Raw genomic sequence first — 18,809 nt, forward strand, 5'->3', positions numbered from 1 at the left:
CTCTCACGGCAGAAGTGCGGCCTGGTTTGGGGTTCTTCTTCCTCCTTAAGGGGAAGCTTCTCTCCCTCCCCCCCTTTTTCCCCTCTTAGGCCAAACAGGAAGTAGGGGGCTGGGTGACTTCCCTCTGCCTGGCTGGGATGGGTTTCAGAATTGCCCTCTGGCAAAATGCTTCCCTCTGGAATCCAAAATTCCCTCTTTTCCATCCTTTCCTCCCTTCTGATTCTCTTTCTCTCTTTTCCTTCCTCCTCTCTCTCTCTCTCTGTTTCATTAACCCAGCCACCTCCTTGGGTAAATTCTAGCAGTTGAGGAGAGGAAACAGGGGAAAGAGAACTGGGGCCGTAGGAAGCCTCTGGCTATTTCACATAGTCCCAGCATACTACTGTGCCCAGGGGCTGAGGACTTCAGCCACATCCATTGCTGGGCCCTGAAGGCTCCCAACTGCAGAAGAGGGGAACCGTGGGAGATGCTGGTGACCATCAGTGCCTCTGCCCCAACAGTGGCCTTGATGGTGGACTCTCAGCTCCTTGACTTAGGTGGGCACAGGTGTGGAAGGGAAACCCAGGAGACCTGCTTTGATTGACAGCACACAGCAGGGGGAGCAGCCGACTGAATGGGGAAGTGTGGGAGGCTCCTTTCAGCTTCTGAGAAGGAAGAACTTTCTAGCAATCAATGCTGTCCAACAACGAAACCTCTCACCTGCTAAGGGCAGAACTTCCCTTCTCTGGGGGGCGGGGGTGGGACATGTGAGCAAGTCAGGGAGGAAAGTTCTGGCTGAGCAGCTGGAACAGAGAGAGGTTTCTCAACACCTAGGTCACAGCACCCTTGGGGCCAGCAGACACTGTGGCTAGGGAGGCCCCTGAGTGGGCTGGACTCGGAGTGCAGGAAGTGAAACCAGGTCTGCGAAGGCTCAAGGGACAGGAGTTCTCAGAGATCACCTGGCCCAGCCCCTCCATGGTGGAGACCCGAGACCTGGCCCCAGCTCCCCAGCAAGTGGTAGCAGAGAGAGATCAGATCAGAATCCAACCCAGGACCCTCCTGCTTCCCTTTCTTCTCTGCTTCTTTTCCAAGGTGGTCTCATCCCATGCCAGGTCTTGTTTTTTTTTTTTTCTGATGGAGGGGTACAGGGCATTGAACCTGGGGGCCCTTGACCCCTGAGCCGCCTCCCCAGCCCTATTTTGAATTTTATTTAGAGACAGGGACTCACTGAGTTGCTGAGCACCTCACTATTGCTGAGGCTGGCTTAGAACTGTGAGATCCTCCTGCCTCAGCCTCCCGAGCCACTGGGATCACAGGTGTGTGCAACTTCGACTGGCCATGCCAGGTCTTTGGAAACCACCCATATGCCATCAGTCTTCAAGTCTCTCTCCACTTCCCACCTCCTGTCTCCTCCCCAGCCTAGACTCCTGGGTCCAGCAGGCCGCAGCTGGACACAGTGGTCCCTTACCTCCACCCCATTCCCCCAGCCCACAGCGGCCAGTGTGTGAAGCTTCTGTCTGCACATTGGATCCCGCCCAGCCCTGATCTCAGCCCGACGCACTGCACACAGAGGACAATGCCACCCCCTCACTATGACCTGCATGATCCCACCCGAGGGTTCTCCCATGACCACCTGCACCCGCCACTCTGCTCCCACCACTGTGCCCACTCATGACCGCCCTGAATGCTGCATTCCTTTCTCTGGGACACGCTCCTTCTGGAACTCACCACGGCTCCCTTCCTGCAGGTCCTAGCTCATGCCTCCCCCCAGAGCGATATTCCTGAGTACCCTGTCTCAAACATACCCCGTTACTCTGTGTCCCCTGCCTTCTTTATTTTCCTACATGCCAGTTAACCCTCCAGGGAATTGTGCTGCTTATCCCTTCCTTGATGTCCACTCTCCCCCTTAGAATGTAGCCCTGCTGAGGACAGAGACCTGTGTGTCCACAGCTCACCTCTCAGTCCTGGAGTGGTAGCTGGTGCATCCTTGATGCTCTGTTAGGAGTCGGAGGAATGAGTCCATCGATAAGGAAATGACTTCCTGTGACACTGGTACTGTGCTAAGCCCTGATGGCTTCAGCAGGGAGCGGGCGAACGAGGAAGGGCCCTGCCCTCAGGCGGTCTGGTCACCCTCTTGGGAAGAGATGGGCATTTTGTTTGCAGGAGCCTCAGAGTGACATGAGCCCTAAGGTGATGCTGAACTGAGCCCCCTCTAAGCCTGGGTGAGGATGAAGAGTCTCCATGGGTCCCTGGAGCAAGGAATCAGATTTCAAGGACAGCTGATGAATCTTTTCTCTCTGTCGCTCTCTGGTCCCTTGGTCCCTCTGGGCAGGATAGGGGACCACAGTCATAACAAGGGCGCCCACAAGCATTGAGGGGGTGGGATCTAGTTCTCATTGGTGCTGGAATCAGGAAGAAGACTGGCACAGCTCCCCCCAGAGAAAACCGAGTCTTGCCCAGCGGCCCAGCCTGGGGGAGCCCTGTGGGTACCTTGGCTCGTCCCAGGACACCCACAGGAGAACTCTGATTTCCCCACTTCTCCTCAAGCCTTCCAGCTTCACTAGGCTGGCCACCCACAGCTCCCCACCCTCTGCGGCCAAGTCTCGGCATGACCAGCCTCCTCCTGTGGAGATGGTGTGACTGAGGCTGAGGAGAAGGTGCAGGAGCCCTTGAAGGCCAACCCCTTCCTCCAAGAGGACTTCTTTGCTTTCTCACCGGGAGTGTGTCCTCCTTCCACTTACTCCATAGCACACGTCCTCCTTTTACTTCTTCACCTATGAGTCTGTCCATCCATGGATGAGTCCATCTGTCCGTCCGTCCACCCATCTACCCGTCTATCCTTCTATCCATCCATGATTACAACCACCTCTCCATGGATCCATCTGTCCATCCAACAAACATTCATGGAAGCCCTTCTGGATTCCTGGCACTTATTCACAGTAGTGGGCTAAAGACATGCTCCTTGCCTTCCGGGGCTTAGAATCTATTAAGGGTAACAGTCATAATGCAACTAATTAAAATGTTCATACGGCTGTGAAAAATGCTATGCAAGAGAAGTGCCTGGACCCATTTGGGGAGTCAGGTAGCTTTCCTGAGGAAGGTCACCAAGAACCCTCTTTCCAATATGGTAGCCAAAACCATGTGTAGTTACTGAGCATTCACAATCTGGTTAGTGCTACTGAGCAATTGAGTTGCAAATATTACTTAATTTTAATTAATATTGACACTGAAAAACTAAGGCAGTATCAACTCTTTGTTGCTGTTCAACACCACTTTATTGATTTGTTAAGACGACATTCCACTTTGTGGGAAATTCAGATTAAAGAAAAAAGTATGGAAAATATCACAATTTTTCAATGCTGTCTGCATGATGACTGTCTATTGGATTAAATGTTATATCAGGTGAAATTGATTTTAACTAATTTAGTTCATTTGACTACATTTAGGCTTGGAGAGGTGAGGAAACCTGAGCAAGTGCTGAGCAGGTGCAGCCCCTTTGTAACAGGTGCACTTTGCTGGGGTGCACACCTGCGCTGGTTTCCTCTACCTGCTTTCAACTTAGCTCTGTCAAAATTCTCCTTCCTTTCCCCCCTCTGGCCCCTTAGACTCTCCCCACCTGACTGCGTACCTGCAGAACTGTGCTCTACAAAGTGGGACTGATGGATGATAAAGGACGAATCGTTTCCAAACTTTAGGAAATAGCTACTCTGGGTCAGGACCTGTTTGAGGCCTGGTCCTAACTAGTCCAGTTCAGAGCGCACGGACCTCCTGCCCTCATGCTTTCCCTGTGCCGCCCCGTGACATGAAGAGGGACCAGGGAGGGGCGCAGGTGAGGTGTTCCTGTGTTCCTCCTGCCTTTCCTGGGGGGTTCCTTCTGCCCTCTGGGAGGGGAGTCAGGGGAAGCGGAGGCCTCTCAGCAGCCCTGTTCACTGTGGGTGGAGTCTGGAGGCCAGCTGCCTCCTGGAGCACAGGCCCAGGCGCTTGGGAGGGCCCTGCGGGTGCATGGCTGTGCCCAGCTTGGAGTCCATGCTGCATCTTCTGCTCCTGGGCCCTCTGGCCAGCACTCAGCCTTCCAGAATGGGCCGCAGACAGGAGGCTCCAAGCTTGGCCACCCTCATCCAGGGCAGGCCTCTCCGAGGGCCCCCTTGCCACTCTGCGAGGAGGAAGTCCACCCTGTCCCTGCTTGGCTGTCTCTTTTCACTTCCCCTTTCCGCCTGCTCAGGGAGCCATGAAGACAGATCCACAAGCCCGCTGTCTGCCGCAGGAGACACCTGGGGACAGAGGCGTCTCCGCCAGCAGGCACCCATCCCCTCTGTCGGCACCCATCCCCTCTGTCCCGCTTGGCTAGGAGGGGTGGCGAGGGAGGGGGGCCTCCAGAACAGCCCTCCCCCAGGATGACAGCTCCTCTCAGCCTCCCCCTGGCACTAGCTGAGTGTACACCCCACAGGAGCTGGGGGGACGGGAGCAGGCTGGGCCTGGCTGCTTCACGTCAGCCCTGAGCTCTCCTTGCCCTGAAGATCCCCTCATTATTTTGGAGTGAATTCTTTGTGCCCAGGAGTGCCCTGGCTGCTGGTACAGCAGGGAACCAAAGGCAGCATTTTCCTGGCAAAGGTTTTCATGGTGAAAACAGGCCCCAAACAATCCCAGGGGGAAGCCCTGGGAAGCCAGATAGAGTGGAGAAGGGGTGGAGAGAGACCAAGGGAGAGATGCTTCCATCAGGGCAGGGAAATTTCTGGCTGCGCTTCAAATTCATTTTTCTCAGCTTGGAATCCACTAGACAGTTCCAGGCAGGAGGAAATGCCCGGTCCATGTCGTGATGCTCTAGTTAAGTAGAGGCCAGAGGTGGCATTACAGGGTTCCTGCTCTGTTTTCATTGTGTTCGGTTGTATTCGTCCCAGCTCACGTCACCAACCCTCCTGGGATCATATCCAATCCATTCTGTATTTCCAGAAGCCATCCCTGGGACAGAGAAGGCTCTCCGTGGTCCCACTATGGAGAAGTCTCCAGAAGAGGGGCCCCCACAGCTTATGTATCAGAGGACACAGAGCTAGCTGGCCTTGAGGTTCAAAGTGGAGCTCAGCCCTGCCCCAGTCTGGCCCCCGGGGCACCAGAAAGAGTCAGCACCCAGCCACAGGCAGCAGACACTGCTGCAGCTGTGGGTTTGTGGTTTGGATGGGGACTTTTGCCACAGTGACCACTTCTCCAGGTCTGGCTGGGAGTGGGCAGCTGGGAAATATAACGTAGTCCCAGGCTGGCAGGAGACCAGCAGTGGCTCTTGGATCCCTGCAGAGCCTCATCCAGGGCTGCCATCAGCACAGGTCAGGGACGCCAGGTACCTCACCATGTCTGCCTCCCCTGGGCAGGCCCTGGTCACCCTCCTGCTCACTTTCCTGCTGAGACTCACAGGTGAGTCCTGAGTCCTGTCCATGGAGGCCTTCAGAGCAGACAGGGAGGCCCCCCAGGATTACCAGATCGAGCCAGCTTGTGTCCAGGGGGAGGCTGAGGCTGGGACCTGGCTGAGCTGATTCCCTGCCTGCCAGGGGCTATTTGGCATCTTTTTCTCAGTGTGGAGACTGTGGGAAAGGGAGATGGCGGGAGCCTGGGAGTCAAGGGAGGAACATGGGACCCAGGACGAGAGGCCGGGCTGGAGGTAAAAGAGGAGCCCAGGGTCCCCGATGCCAGCTCTGGGTCAGAGAGGATGGAAGCCAGGAATGAAAGAGGGAAAGAGCCGGATGCAGTGGCACATGCCTGTAATCCCAGCACCTTGAGAGGCTGAGGCAGGAGGATCACGAGTTCAAAGCCAGACTCAGCAAGAGCGAGGCACTATCTCCAAATAAAGTACAAAATAGGGTTGGGGATGTGGCTCAGTGGTTGCGTGCCCCTGAGTTCAATCCCTGGTTACCCCCAAATAAAAGAGGGAGAGAGAAGTCAGTTGGGTGCAGAGTCCTGGGCGTGTCTATCGCCTCCTGGATCTGTCCCCCTCAGCACGCCACCACAACCCCTCTCTTTTGCAGCTGGGGAGCAGCCGGTCATCTCCCTGACGGGCCCATCTCAGAGGACCACCCCTGGAAATTCAGTGCCTTTCAACTGCACTGCTGGCCCCTTCAGCTCCACAAACTTCAATGTCACCTGGCTGAAGGACAGTGATGAACATCCACCCTCAACCCAGTCTCAGATGACCGATGACAAAGGCAGGTACTTCGTAACCAGCAAGGTACTGGTGTCACTGACTGGAAAAGAGGTCTTGTCTCAGATCACCTGCCAAGTTACCCATGGGGACCTCACTGAGCCCCTGCAGATGAGCTTGAATCTCTCTGAAGTGCTCCAAGGTGAGTGGGTGGTAGAGTGTGGTGGGGGTGGCATGGGCTTTGGGGGTTTTTGCCTGATTGCCCATTTCACAAATGGGAACTGGACATTCCTCCCTTCCATCCCTGATGGACATGTATAGGGATTATAAGTCTAGGCTCCAAGGGGATGTGGCTCAGTGTTCAAGTACTGCCTGGCATGCAGGAGGCCCTGGGTTCAATCTCCACCACTGCGCATAAATAGATAAATAAATGTAGTCATATATATGATGGGAGACCATGGGTGTCTGAGGCTAGCTGTCTGGGTTTTGTCCCTAGGCCACTTTACAAGTTGTATGACCTTGGGCATATCAGTTTCCTCATAAAATGGGAATAAAATTAAGACCTGCTTTGTAAAGTTCCTTTTAAGATTAAATGAGTTATTCCTTATAAAACACCTAGAACGATGCCTGGCACTCACTTGTTTACCGTGGCCTGATTTTTATTCTGCAATTGTCTGGCCCCAACTTCCCTTTCTGAATATCTGTGTTCTATTCATTTCATTGCTATTTTGGTTTTGATTTTAACTATTATTCATTCAATAAGTCATGAGGAGCCACTGTACGCCAGGTCCTGTTCTAAGTGCTGTGACAGAGCGAGGAACAAGACCCTATCCTCATGGGCACGGTCTTTCAGTCATTCTTAGAATTGTATTTTATGATATGAAAATTTTCAAACTTATTGAAAAGAATATGCCAGACAGCCCCGCCCCTCCACCCATATTAATGAAAATAACAGTTAACCCGATTTGCCTAATATTGAGATACAAGAAAAAAATATTTCTTTAAAAAGAGAGTGAGAGACTTTAGATTGGCCCCTGGGAAGGGAAGACCTGGAGGGGACGAGGAGGCAGGGGCTCCTCTCAACAGCTCCCTCTTTCGCTGCTCGCTCTAGTCATCCCCACCCTGAAGATCACCATGGACCCCGACGGGACTCGCATCCAGGTGCATCAGAGAGTGAACCTCACGTGCCACGCCAGTCACTTCTACCCCACAGACGTGAAGCTCATCTGGATGGAGAACAGGCACAAGATCCCCACGGTGGAGTCCCCCCAGGTCACTAGAAACCCAGATGGGACATTCTCTCTGGAGGACACACTGCAGGCAGAGGTCACGCTGAACGGGAGTGAGTTTTCCTGCTGGGTGGTCCAGGACGAGCAGCCCCCCATGCAGGCCAACATCACCCTGCGAGCGCAGGCTTCCAACCGGGGGAAAGGTAGGTGCACCCAGCCCCTGGGGACAACATGGTCGGGGGGGGGGCTTGGAACTCAGGGCAGCCCCTGGGTGAAGGTGGAGAGAGGCAGGGTGCCCTAACTGGTGTGAAAACTCTCACATCCATCCCCAAATCGCACTCCTCTCTCCCTGCCCAGCACCCCATCAAGAAAAAGGAGGGAAGTCCCCTTCCCCATTCATGCTGTCTTTGTATCAAAAAATTCTCTGTCTTAACACTTGACTCTAAGAAATGGCAGAGCTGTCCCGGCACAGTGGCGCACACCTCTAACCCCAGTGGCTCGGGAAGCTGAGGCAGGAGGATCAGAAGTTCAAGGCCAGCTTCAACAATTTAGCAAGGCTTTAAGCAACTTAGTGAGACCCTGTTTCAAAAAATAAAAAGGTCTGGGGAGGTAGTTTAGTGGTAAAGCACACTTGGGTTTAACCCCCAGTAGAAAGGAGGGAGGGAGGGAAGGAAGGGAGGAAGGGGAGGAAGGAGGGAAGGAAGGAGGGAGGGAGGGGAGGAAGGAAGGGAGGGAGGGAGGAAGGGAGGAAGGGGAGGAAGGAGGGAAGGAAGGAGGGAGGGAGGGGAGGAAGGAAGGGAGGGAGGGAGGAAGGAAGGAAGGAAGGAAGGAAGGAAGGAAGGAAGGAAGGAAGGAAGGAAGGAAGGAAGGAAGGCCAGCCAGAGATGGCAGATCTCTGGGCTCCAGATCCCCGATTCTGTTGGAAATTTCCAGAAGTCAATTTTAAAGAGAGGCTAGGAATTCTTGACCCCCTTCGCTGGGAAAGAGTGTCCCTTAGGTTCTCACCTGGAGACAGTATGAATCTCCCTCTCCCTCCCTTCTCTCTCCTCATCCTGTCTCCTCCACACCTAACCCAGTTTCTGCTCCCTATTTTTCACTCTTTGTGGCTTTACACCATTTCGTCCACCAGGTGTCGCTGCCCGCTCAGTTCAGACTCAAAGCGGCGCGAGCAGGGTTTCCTGGGTCCCGCTAGAACTGGCCTGGGAGAAGGACTACTGGCCTGGAGGGGGCTGGCTGGGGCGCGGGCTTGGTGAGGGGGTGGTGTGATGATGGACCAGGCCTGGGGCCAGGGCCGAGCCAGCGAATGGGCTCACAGCTCTGCCGAGTCTCACCGGGTGGGAAAAGACCGTCCCCACAGCGGAGCTGCCTATTGGGTGCTGCGCCCTGCAGCGCAGGCAGGGAACAGGGCAGAGCGGAGGGCGCTGCGGGAAGCCAGGCCCTCTCCACCGAGCAGGCTTCCACCCGCTTTCTCTCTCCCTGGCAGGATTGGCTTTTCTGGGCCTGCTGCGAGAATTCTCCAGGGCAATAAACCCACCTTTAAATTTCTCTGTGCCCTGCCCCCCTTTTTGGATGCCCTGCAGACATAAGGAAAGGTTCATCCACTAGTAATACTCAGGTCTGGGTGAAAAATTCCAAAATGGTCCTTTCTGATGGGAAAAGAGTTGCATTATTATTATTTTTTTATTGACTCACTGAGTTTTTTCCTAATTTTTTTCTCCTTCACCTGTGTACGGTATATCTGTCCCACTGCGGCAAGGCAAAGCCCCTGAGACCATCACTTTGATCACATCCCTGCCTTGTGCAGCTGCGTGGTCCCCCAGGGTCTGCAGCAGGAAGGGCAGCCCCTTCCTCGCCTGGATTCAGGCCTCTCTCTACTTGGCAAGAACACACCTTTTACTTCTGCAAACCTCCCCCAAATCTCGTTCCTTAAGGCGGTATCCTTGTAGCTCCCACGCTGTCAACAGTTCCTGCTTGGTTCAGCTCACAGAGCACTCTCAGTATTCTGGGAGCCTCATTAGGAAATCTGATCCTCTGATGGGCAGCAGAGGGACCCAGGTCTGGGAGAGCCTTAGGTTAGTGCTGGTTTAGGTTAGTCTATTCGTAAATATGATTTTCCTATACTTTTCTCCTCTCTCCTGGCTGAGAATGCCAGCTTCAGTGTTGTCTTAAATCTCTTTTCAACTCTCCATTTAAAATACTCTATTTCTGATGTTCACTTCTTCTGAACTGTCACGTCTGCCTGTACCCCTTGGTTCCCACAATGCATACTTAAACTCTGGGGCTTCTAGAAACCCGTAGCCTGAGTTCTATTGGGTTCACCTTCTCTGCATCCTGGGAGCAGGGATTGGCTCTTATTTTTGGAAGAGGCAGAACTTTGGAAGCAGACAGATCAGTGTCCCCTTGCAGGGCTGCCACTGCCCATTCCTGTGATCTCAGGCAAAGCGCGGTTCCTTTCCGAGTATCCTCATTGTGCAGTAACAATTGTTGTCCCTGCCTGGTGGAGACCTGCTGAGGATTCCTTTCCCTGACTCCTGTGTGGCATCTGGACCAAGCAGCACATGGTCAGGGATCTGCAATAGTTGTTTGCATTTGCAGCCTCCGTAGTGCTCAACCCACAGCGGGGCAGAACCCTGGGCACTATTAAAGGCCATCGGTTAATAGCCAATTGTGGAGAAGTAGAGGCAGCTCTGTTGGGTTGCAATGTCAGTTCTGTTTGCTGTGAAGCTTTTGGGCGAGTCAAGACCTACTCTGAGCCTTTTCTTTCTCTGTTCACATTAAAAATATGATTATCAATAACAATTCCTCAGATGCCCACTTACAGTACATGCTACTCTGCTAGTTGCCACTTATAGAGTGATTACTGTGCACGTATTCTATGCTAGCTCCTTTACTTGATTGATTAACTCTGAGAATTAAGAATCACTCCCATTTTACAGATGAGGAAACTGAGGCCAGAGAGTGGAGTTGCTCAGCCTCACCCTGTGGAGGCGTTGGGGATGCAAATGCAGTTGAGAAACCCAAAGCCTGTGCTCCTGACCTCTTCCTTTGACCTGCCCAGGAGCCGTGAGAGGAGTCTCACCTTTTCAGGGACTGAGGGGAGGATGGAGGGCATAGACTCAGGGACCACACTAGCTGGCTGAGAACTTCTGGCTCTGTCACTGACGAGCTGTGGATCTTGAACAAGCTGCCTAGCTTGTCTGGGCCTTGGTTTCCTCATCTGTAGAATGGGAATGGTAACAGCTGTATCCACTGGGCTGCTGTGAGGACTCAGTGAGTTGGAGGGGCTGGTAGGCAGGGTGTGATGTGGGTGTTTGCTGTGCCTTGTGGGCCTCTGTGCAGTGTGGGCCTCTTTACACCTGCGTGATCCCTTGTGGATTCCTCGCCTGGCCTCCACTCTCAGCCTCCGAGGCTAGCTCCTATCAAAAGGCAGCTTTTAAGCCTCATGGAAGAGGAAGTATGGGCCTCTTCACAGAGATGCAGAAGACTCCTTCACTCTGGGATTCAGGCACCTGAGCCCCTCTCACGGGAGTCTCTCCTTGCAGGAAGGATGCTAACCATCTCTAACAAGGTGGAAGGCCCCCTGCAGCGAGCCGAGCCAGGCACCAGCATCCAGCTGACGTACACATCCTCTGGACTACACACCCGTCAGGTCAGTGTGACCTGGCTCAAAAACAAGCACGAGCTCCCCCAATCCAAGACCGTCATCCTCGCCAGTGGAGACACCTACAATGTGACCAGCAGTGTGCTCGTCCCTCTGCAGTTGGATGACATGAACTCTGAGGTCCTCTGCCACGTCAAGCACAAGTTGACAACGGTGTTCCAGAAAACCATCAACTTGGACCAGTACCTTCGCAGTAAGTCTTTATCTTTGCCAGATGACTGAGTCAGGGCAGAGTTGGGCTGTGGACTTCTCTGAGCATCAGTTTCTTCTTTGGCGAATGGTCTTACTAGGTTGTGGCAGAAATTCTGTGAAACACCTGTAAAGTACTTCACAGGGTGCTTTATTCACAGGAACCTCTCAGAAGGGGCAATGGGTGTTGCTTTTAATTATTGGGAGTCTCTCCTTGCAGGAAGGATGCTAACCACCTCTAACAAGGTGGAAGGTCCCCTGCAGCGAGCCGGACCAGGCACGAGTGTCCAGCTGATGTACACATCCTCTGGACTCAGAACTCACTCCTCTCATGTGTAGAATGGAGATAGAACATCTATTTATTTTCTGGGGACTTAATTTTATTATTATCACCTTATAGGAAGAAGATTTGAAGGGATTTGCAAACTTACAAATTTGTTAGAATATGATGTCTTTAGATGACTAACTCTTACCTGGATATGGGTCTAAATTTTTTTTAATCTAATTTTCTTTTATTTTCTTGGGCTGGAACAAAGAAGTGAGGGTGCCCTGAGGTTACCAAGCTGGTGAGTGAGGAGCCTTGGGCATGAATACAGGCTTCTGGCTCTGCCATCCTAACCAGCTGCGGGTTTGCCTGCTGTTCCTATGTTCTGTCAGCTTTGCCGTCTTTGGCTGAGTAACAGAAAAAGATCTTTTAGAGACTCCTCTTACCTGAGTACTTATTATATAATCTCCTGGAGCTAGGGCAATTGTGCAGAGAACCAAAAATCACAGAAGATACAAATGTCCCCAAATGACTGCTTCCTTTAAAATGAGCTGTGGCCGCATCCCTTTCTTGAGTTGGGTTTCAAGGACATTATCTCTATCTGTGGTTGTCTTTATTTTAGATTTCCCTGAAAGCAGAGTCTGAATCTGAGATCTGGGGGCAGAGGGCTGGGAGGTGATTCTGAGGGTTGGGAAGAGAGATGGGTTAGGAGAATAGGCGAGAAATGGTGAGTTACTGGGCTAGATATTCCTGTGGGTGCCTGGAGGGCAGTGCCACTGGGGACCCTCTGAGAAGTAGTGTAGACTGTGCCTAGAACTGTCCCGTGATGGAGAGGAGGCTGGGACGTGCCTTCGTGGGCTAGGTGGCTTTTCCTGGTTAAAGAGAAACCCCAGGCAGAGGCATGAGAAGGAGTTTTGGGAGCTGGAGATACAACTCCACCCAGAGGCCAGCAGTTTGTGGAGGTGGGTGGACTGAGTCCTGCTGTGAGACTCAGTGAGTTGGAGGGGCTGGTAAGCAGTTTACTGTGCAGCGTGGGCATCTTGACACCTGTGTGATCCCACACCCGGGACACCATACCATCAGGAAGCCCCTCCTGCTGGAAGTGAGCCCTGCCTTGATTGATGTGTGGCAACAGCAGACCGTACCAGGCAAAGAGAATCCACTTCCAGGGCACAGTGAATTGGGAGATCCTACAAAAGTGGTATTTCAAGAATTTGACGCAAATGATCCCGGAGATGTGCTGGGATCACAGGCAAAGCTATAAATGAAAGAAGAAGAAGAAGAAGAAGAAAGTCTCTGATGATAATGGTGCTGTGGGCACTTCGGGAGAGAACGCTTTGATTAAAAGAGGTCCCTCTGAAAACTGATAGAACCCTCGAATCATTTCGAATCATTTTCCAAAATCATCTTATAATGATGGTGCTGTGAATGTGAATTTGAAATGAAGGATTTGTTGGTCCTCTAGTTTAAGTTTTGGATAAGACATTATAGCAGTTTTCTTATTCCTTTGAGAGTTGGTGCATAGTTGCAGTGATATGCTATATTTATTTAAAACACAAATTATTTTTATAATTTAAGTGGTTTTTCAAGATGAAGTTCAGCCAATTCCTTTTTGACCATTTCTATGAAATGGGAGCCTGATTTTGTATGGGCTCCTTCTAAGTGTGTTTTTCTTTGTCTTTTTTTCACGACATCAAGCGGCTTTCTGTGTTCACCACATTTGGTTTTGTGAGGATTAAATAAGAACACCCACGGACGCTGCCTCAGACAAAGCCAGTCAGTACACGGGAGCAGTGTCCTCAGCTGCGTCCAGGCCTCTATCCTCCCCAAAATGCCCTGGACACCATGCCACCAGAAGAAATGGGTTGCTTGGTGACACTCACCCTAGCCTGTTCCCCATGGGTACCACCCACACCACCAGACCTTCACATCCTGGGCTTCCCTCCCAAGTCTTGCTCTTTGCTTGGTGAGAGTCCCTGTGCTGGGCCTGAGCACCAAATGGGGACACAGAGCAGATAGTAAACTTCAGGACAGGGTCTTCCTTGGTTGTGTGACCCATTAGCGGCATCACTGATAGAACTTGATAGGTCTTGGAGGGTGAGAATGAGGAAATGATATTTTGGGATCAGACACTCTCAGCTCCTTCAAATTATACCACCCAAGGACTTAACTCTCTACCCTAGACCAAGAGCTGACATCCGTCTTAAATAGATCCATGAGTGTTAGAAATTTCAAAATTTCAGTCTTGGAAACACAGGAAAATGAACCACACAAGGTGATGTTGGCTATTGGTGGCAGCTCAAGGTTCCTAATCTACAACACCCAGCCTGTCACAGTTGGATGGCGCTGGGTGAGCATTCAAAATCTACTGAGATGGGTCATATTTTATCGGATTCCAGAATAGCCTAAGGTTCCCTGTTGTGAATACCTTCTATTGCATAGGTGAAAATATGGTGGAAAAAATTCTAGAAGCCTTTAGATCCTATTATCAGAATCTTAATTGCGTTATAGTTTGGGCATCAGGATAGCACAATGGTAAAACACTCCTTCTCTGGTGTAATTCCAGCTGTACCAACTATAACCCTGAGCAAGTTCCTTTCCCAAACTGAATTTCCTTCCTATTACAATCTTAGTATCTTGGACTCAAAGACATCTAGTGGCTCTGAACCTTCAAATCTTAGAATTGTCTAGTCATAGAGAGTGAGTTGACTGATTTGTAGATTCTTAAGTGACTTTCATACCTCATCTTTTCATCTTTAATGGCCAATGTGGAAAAGAAAGATTGGAATGGTTTTCACCAATACCATTTATTCTTTATTTCTTCCATCCATCCATCCATCCAAACATGCATTCCCTCACACATTCAGACACCCATTCTGTCATGCATTTTTTTTATGCATGCACCCACCCATTTACCAATACTCAGGACCTTCTCTGTGGCAGTCCTGACCCATTCCCAGCATCACTGATAGAACTTGATAGATCTTGGAGGTTGAGAATGAGGAAATGATATTTTGGGATCAGAAGCTCTCAGCTCCTTCAAATTGTACCACCCAAGGACTTTCTCCTGGACAAATGACCCCACCCCCAGGGACCTGCCAGAGGAATTCCCACGGTAATTGTCTACTCTCTCTGGGTTTTGTCAGTTCCCCCTACAGTGACAGTGTCCCAGTCTTCGACTCCCTCCGGCTTGGTGGCTGTTACCTGCCATGTGCAGAGATTCTATCCCCAGGAGACACACCTCACCTGGCTGGAACACTGCCACGCACTCAAAAGGACTGATCAGCCCACGCCCAAGCTGAACAGCGATGGCTCCTTCACCTTGGAAAGCTTGCACTTGGTGAACGTGTCGAGGCAGAGGTCCGAGTGGCTGGTCACCTGCAGGGTGCAACACCAGCAACAGCCTGCCGTCCAGGCCAGCCTCATCCTGTCCACAGCGTCCCATCCCAAACGCGAGCCCTCTGGGAGCCCAGGTCAGTGAACCTCTTCTCTTACCGGTAACTGGGTCACCTTTGTCTCCGGAGTGGATTCCAGAAGGCACTGGGAGGAAATGGAGCTGGATCATCATTGAGGTCTTGTCAGAGTAGAAGTCTGACTTCTAGAATAATCAGTTTCTAGCCAGTGGCTTCCTTTGGCTGTGGCCATCCTGCAAGTTTCTTTCATTTCTGTGCAGAGAGTGGTCTTCCAGCAAAACCTTGCAAAAAGACCCTGGAGAGGGTGTAAGTTAGTGCTCTTTTACTGGTGACTTTGAGTTGGCTGTCAGCAAGACTCTTGGTTAAAATAGTCTATCTGACATGGAGGTGAGCTTGCTGGACGTTGTTCTATAAGACTTGCTTGAACAACCTCACCTGGGCACTGCATGATGTCTGCTCCAATGACAGAACCAGCTCTTCCAATTAATTATTGCACAGATATAGACTCCTCTGGGCTCAGTTTGCTCATCTGTAGATAGGGCCTAAGGAAACATCCTAATTCACAGAGTCCTTACAAGGTTTAAATAAGTTAATATATGCATAATCTACACAAATGTGTGCAATAAAGCCGGCTTCTATTATTACTACTTGAATTAGGGTAGAATTATTTTTAAATGGTTTCCAGTGATGGTAGCTGTGTAAACGTAGGCAAGTGAGTCAATGATCTCTGAGACTCAGTTCACTCATCTATGAAATGTTGCCGATGAGACCAGCTTCCTATGATAATAGCAAATGGTATGATAAATGACCCCAAGGGCTCAATGGCATGCACTGAACTTGGATTTGTACCCCGAGAGCCTGGCACATTGACTGGTGGATGTCAGATACTCAAATCAGCATTTATTGGGCCAAATCCAAGGTGAGCCTCAGAGGTCAAAATCACCTTTCCTTTTCCAAGAGAGCAAACTGTCAGGTTTGGTACGAGGAATTGGGTACAACTTGCTGGCTCTGGAACTTCCTGGTTGCCTGACCTCAGAGATATTCAGACTCACAGAGCACCATTCAATGGCTTCTTGTGCTTTGTGGCGTTTAGGTCCAGGGACGTCCACCCTTACCTTTGTGGCTTTCCTCTTGGGTGTCAAGGTGCTGCTGTTGGTGAGTTTCACGGTCTCCTACGTCTGTAGGCGGTGGAAACTGTGACAGGTGAGTTTGGGGGTGGGCTTAGTCCCCAGGGAGACAGGTCAGGGGCACAGTTATGGGCTAGCAGGAGAAATTCAGGGCAAGGGTACAAAGTCACCATTTTAGTCAGCTTTTTCACTGCTGTGTCCAAAAGACTTGACAAGAACAATCTCAGAGGAGGAAGAGTTTATTTGGGACTCATGGTTTCAGAGGTCTCAGTCCAGAGATGGCTGACTCCGTTGCTCTTGGCCTGAGGGGAGGCAGAACATCTTGGCAGAGAGGCGTGGAGGAGGAACGGGGCTCAGGACTTGATAATCAAGAAGCAGAGAGAGACTAAGCCTGGCTCCCCAGGGACCTCATATACACACCAAGGCATGTCCACCAGCGACCCACCTCCTCCAGCCACACCTATCTGCCTACGGTCATCACCCAGATAATCCATTCAAGTCGATTAATGCGCTAATTAGACTAAGGCTCTCCTAACCCAGTCATTTCTCCTCTGAACCTTCTTGCATCGTCTCTCACATGAGCATTTGGGTGTCACCTCATATCTAAACCATATCAGTCACACAGGGTGCCCACAAGAGTGTCCACAGATGTGATCAGCCTCAAGAAAAGGTCATAAACTCCCTTATTTTCTCCAAATGTCTTTTGGGATTCTCAGAGGCTTCCAACTAACCATGTATTGTATAGTGCCTTGGAGTTGGAAGATTTTCAAGTTATGTTCTAGGACCCTGGAGGTGGGAGTCCAGAGTGTGGGGGTGCAATGAATGTCAAGACCCCATCTCCAGAGAGTCCCCCATACTCTGTGATATATTTCAGTGTTCATGTGCTGTATCTTTGAAATGAACCAGGCAGATATTGCTACAATCTACTCAACTGTCCGTGGCCCAGTTATGTCAGGGCAGTGGGGGAGGGTCTGAGAGACCCAAGGAAGCACCCAGAGAAGGCATGTGACACAGGAGATTTACTGAAAAAAAACATGCTATAAGGAAGGTCAAGGGGCAATGGGCCAGACAGATGGCACCTCTGTCCCTTACAGTGCTTTGCCATATAGCACCTCTGTCCCTCATGACACTACTCCAGAAAGTCTGGTGGCCATAGGCTGGACAAACATCATCTCTCTCCTACATGGTACATCACCAGAAAATAGTGTCACCACACCTGTAATCTCTGCTACTCAGGAGGCTGAGGCAAGAGGGTCACAAGGTTGAGGCCAGCCTCAAGAGCTTAAAGAAACCCTGCCTCAAAATAAAAAATAAAGAGGGCTGGGGATATAGCTTGGTGGTAGAGCAACCCTGGGATCCCTCCCCTTCCAGCCCCCCACAAAAAGAGAAAAGATAAGCACGGCTGCCTCTTGAAGCACCTTGTCCGGTACCATCTGGACAAGTAGCCCTTGTTCTCTCAACAGTGCCCCCAATTCTGCCTGTTACCACAGCAAGAGGGATTTGAGGAGTTAGGTTACAAAGGCAGTGACGTCACTTGTTTGCTTCTCTTGCTCTGTTCCTCGTACGGCCACCACTCAGCTTTCTATAGACAACAGGAACTTGCCCCGATTCCCAGCATCCAGCAGAGAGGCCAGTGACCCTCTAGGTAATGTGTGTCTGGACCTTCCAGAGCAGACTCACCCTCATTGTTCCTTTCACTTGGCTGGGTTCTTGGGGATGGAGAGGGTCATTGCAGGGACATGTGTTTTACTGTCCTCCTTTTCTCGAAGGACGGTACATCAACTCATAGAACATACTCTAAAGATGTGAAGGTTCTGACTGGTAGCAATGATGAAGGAGGGCATGGGAGAGAGAGTTCAGAACCCACAGAAGGGTCGGGATGTAGTTGGTAGGGACTTTTTTCCTGATCTGCAGCTGAACTCAGGCCAAGCAGAGTACCTGCCACATAGTAGGTGCTCAATAAATATTTGTGGATTCAGTACATAATGCGCAAACAAACGGATGAATTAATGATTTCCACCAACAGCTCCTGCATCCTCTTTGATCCGTTGCCATCTACCCTCTCTGACAGGTCCAAATGGACAGAAGCAGCTCCAAGGACCCGGAAGTGACCTCAGGCCCCGCTCTTTCCTCTGCCACCCCTGCCACAGAATGCTCCCTCTGCACACCTTCCCATGTTCCTTCCCTCAAAATTTTGGAGCTGGGCAGGGATGGACTTGGGTAAGGGGACTTGGGAAAGGCTCAGTCCTAATGAGCTGGACTTCAGATTGACTCTGCATCTATCCAAGAGGATCCAATTGACCAAGAAAATACATGTCCCCCTGCCCTTGGTCATGAGCAGCCTTAATATTCAGAGATTTCACCTTGACTCAGGGCTTCCACAAAGTAGGATTTTAACACATATAGAATTTGAAGTTACTGTCTGTTGAGTAAGCATTTATCTGTTCTCAAGTGTATAAAAATGAAATATAAAATATCCCTGGACCTACCATATTATCTTCACAAAATATTAACATTTTGCCATTATGTTGTTTAGTTTCTTTTTTTTTTTTTAAAAAACTTTGTCCTAAATTTGATGTTCATTCTCTGATTTTATGATTTTTACAACAGACATATAAATCCTTAAGCAATGTACAGTGTTATTTTGCATGTTTTAAGTTTTACCTAGATGCTAGTCTATCACACACAGCATTTTTATTCTTAACCCAGTTTGTGGATTCATTGTGTGGATTTATGTAACTCTGTTATTAATGTCCACTGATCTGTGGTTTTCTGTTGCCAGAACAGGCACAATTCATTGACTATTCTTCTGAAATGGATAT

The 18,809-nt window shown here is 50.6% G+C and overlaps 1 gene segment (V, D, J or C); it reads left to right on the forward strand.

Moving 5' to 3' along the window:
• Nucleotides 1–18,145, forward strand: part of LOC114107001 (signal-regulatory protein beta-1-like) — a 75,210-nt gene extending 57,065 nt beyond the window's left edge. Inside the window, 6 exon segments of the C gene segment in view lie at nucleotides 5,991–6,305; nucleotides 7,215–7,535; nucleotides 10,875–11,186; nucleotides 14,594–14,920; nucleotides 15,954–16,063; nucleotides 18,059–18,145. Coding sequence covers nucleotides 5,991–6,305; nucleotides 7,215–7,535; nucleotides 10,875–11,186; nucleotides 14,594–14,920; nucleotides 15,954–16,060 — 1,382 coding nt within the window.
• Nucleotides 18,146–18,809: the final 664 nt, after the last annotated feature.

This window comes from Marmota flaviventris, chromosome 2 (assembly GCF_047511675.1).
Source record: "Marmota flaviventris isolate mMarFla1 chromosome 2, mMarFla1.hap1, whole genome shotgun sequence".
Lineage (NCBI taxonomy): Eukaryota > Metazoa > Chordata > Mammalia > Rodentia > Sciuridae > Marmota > Marmota flaviventris.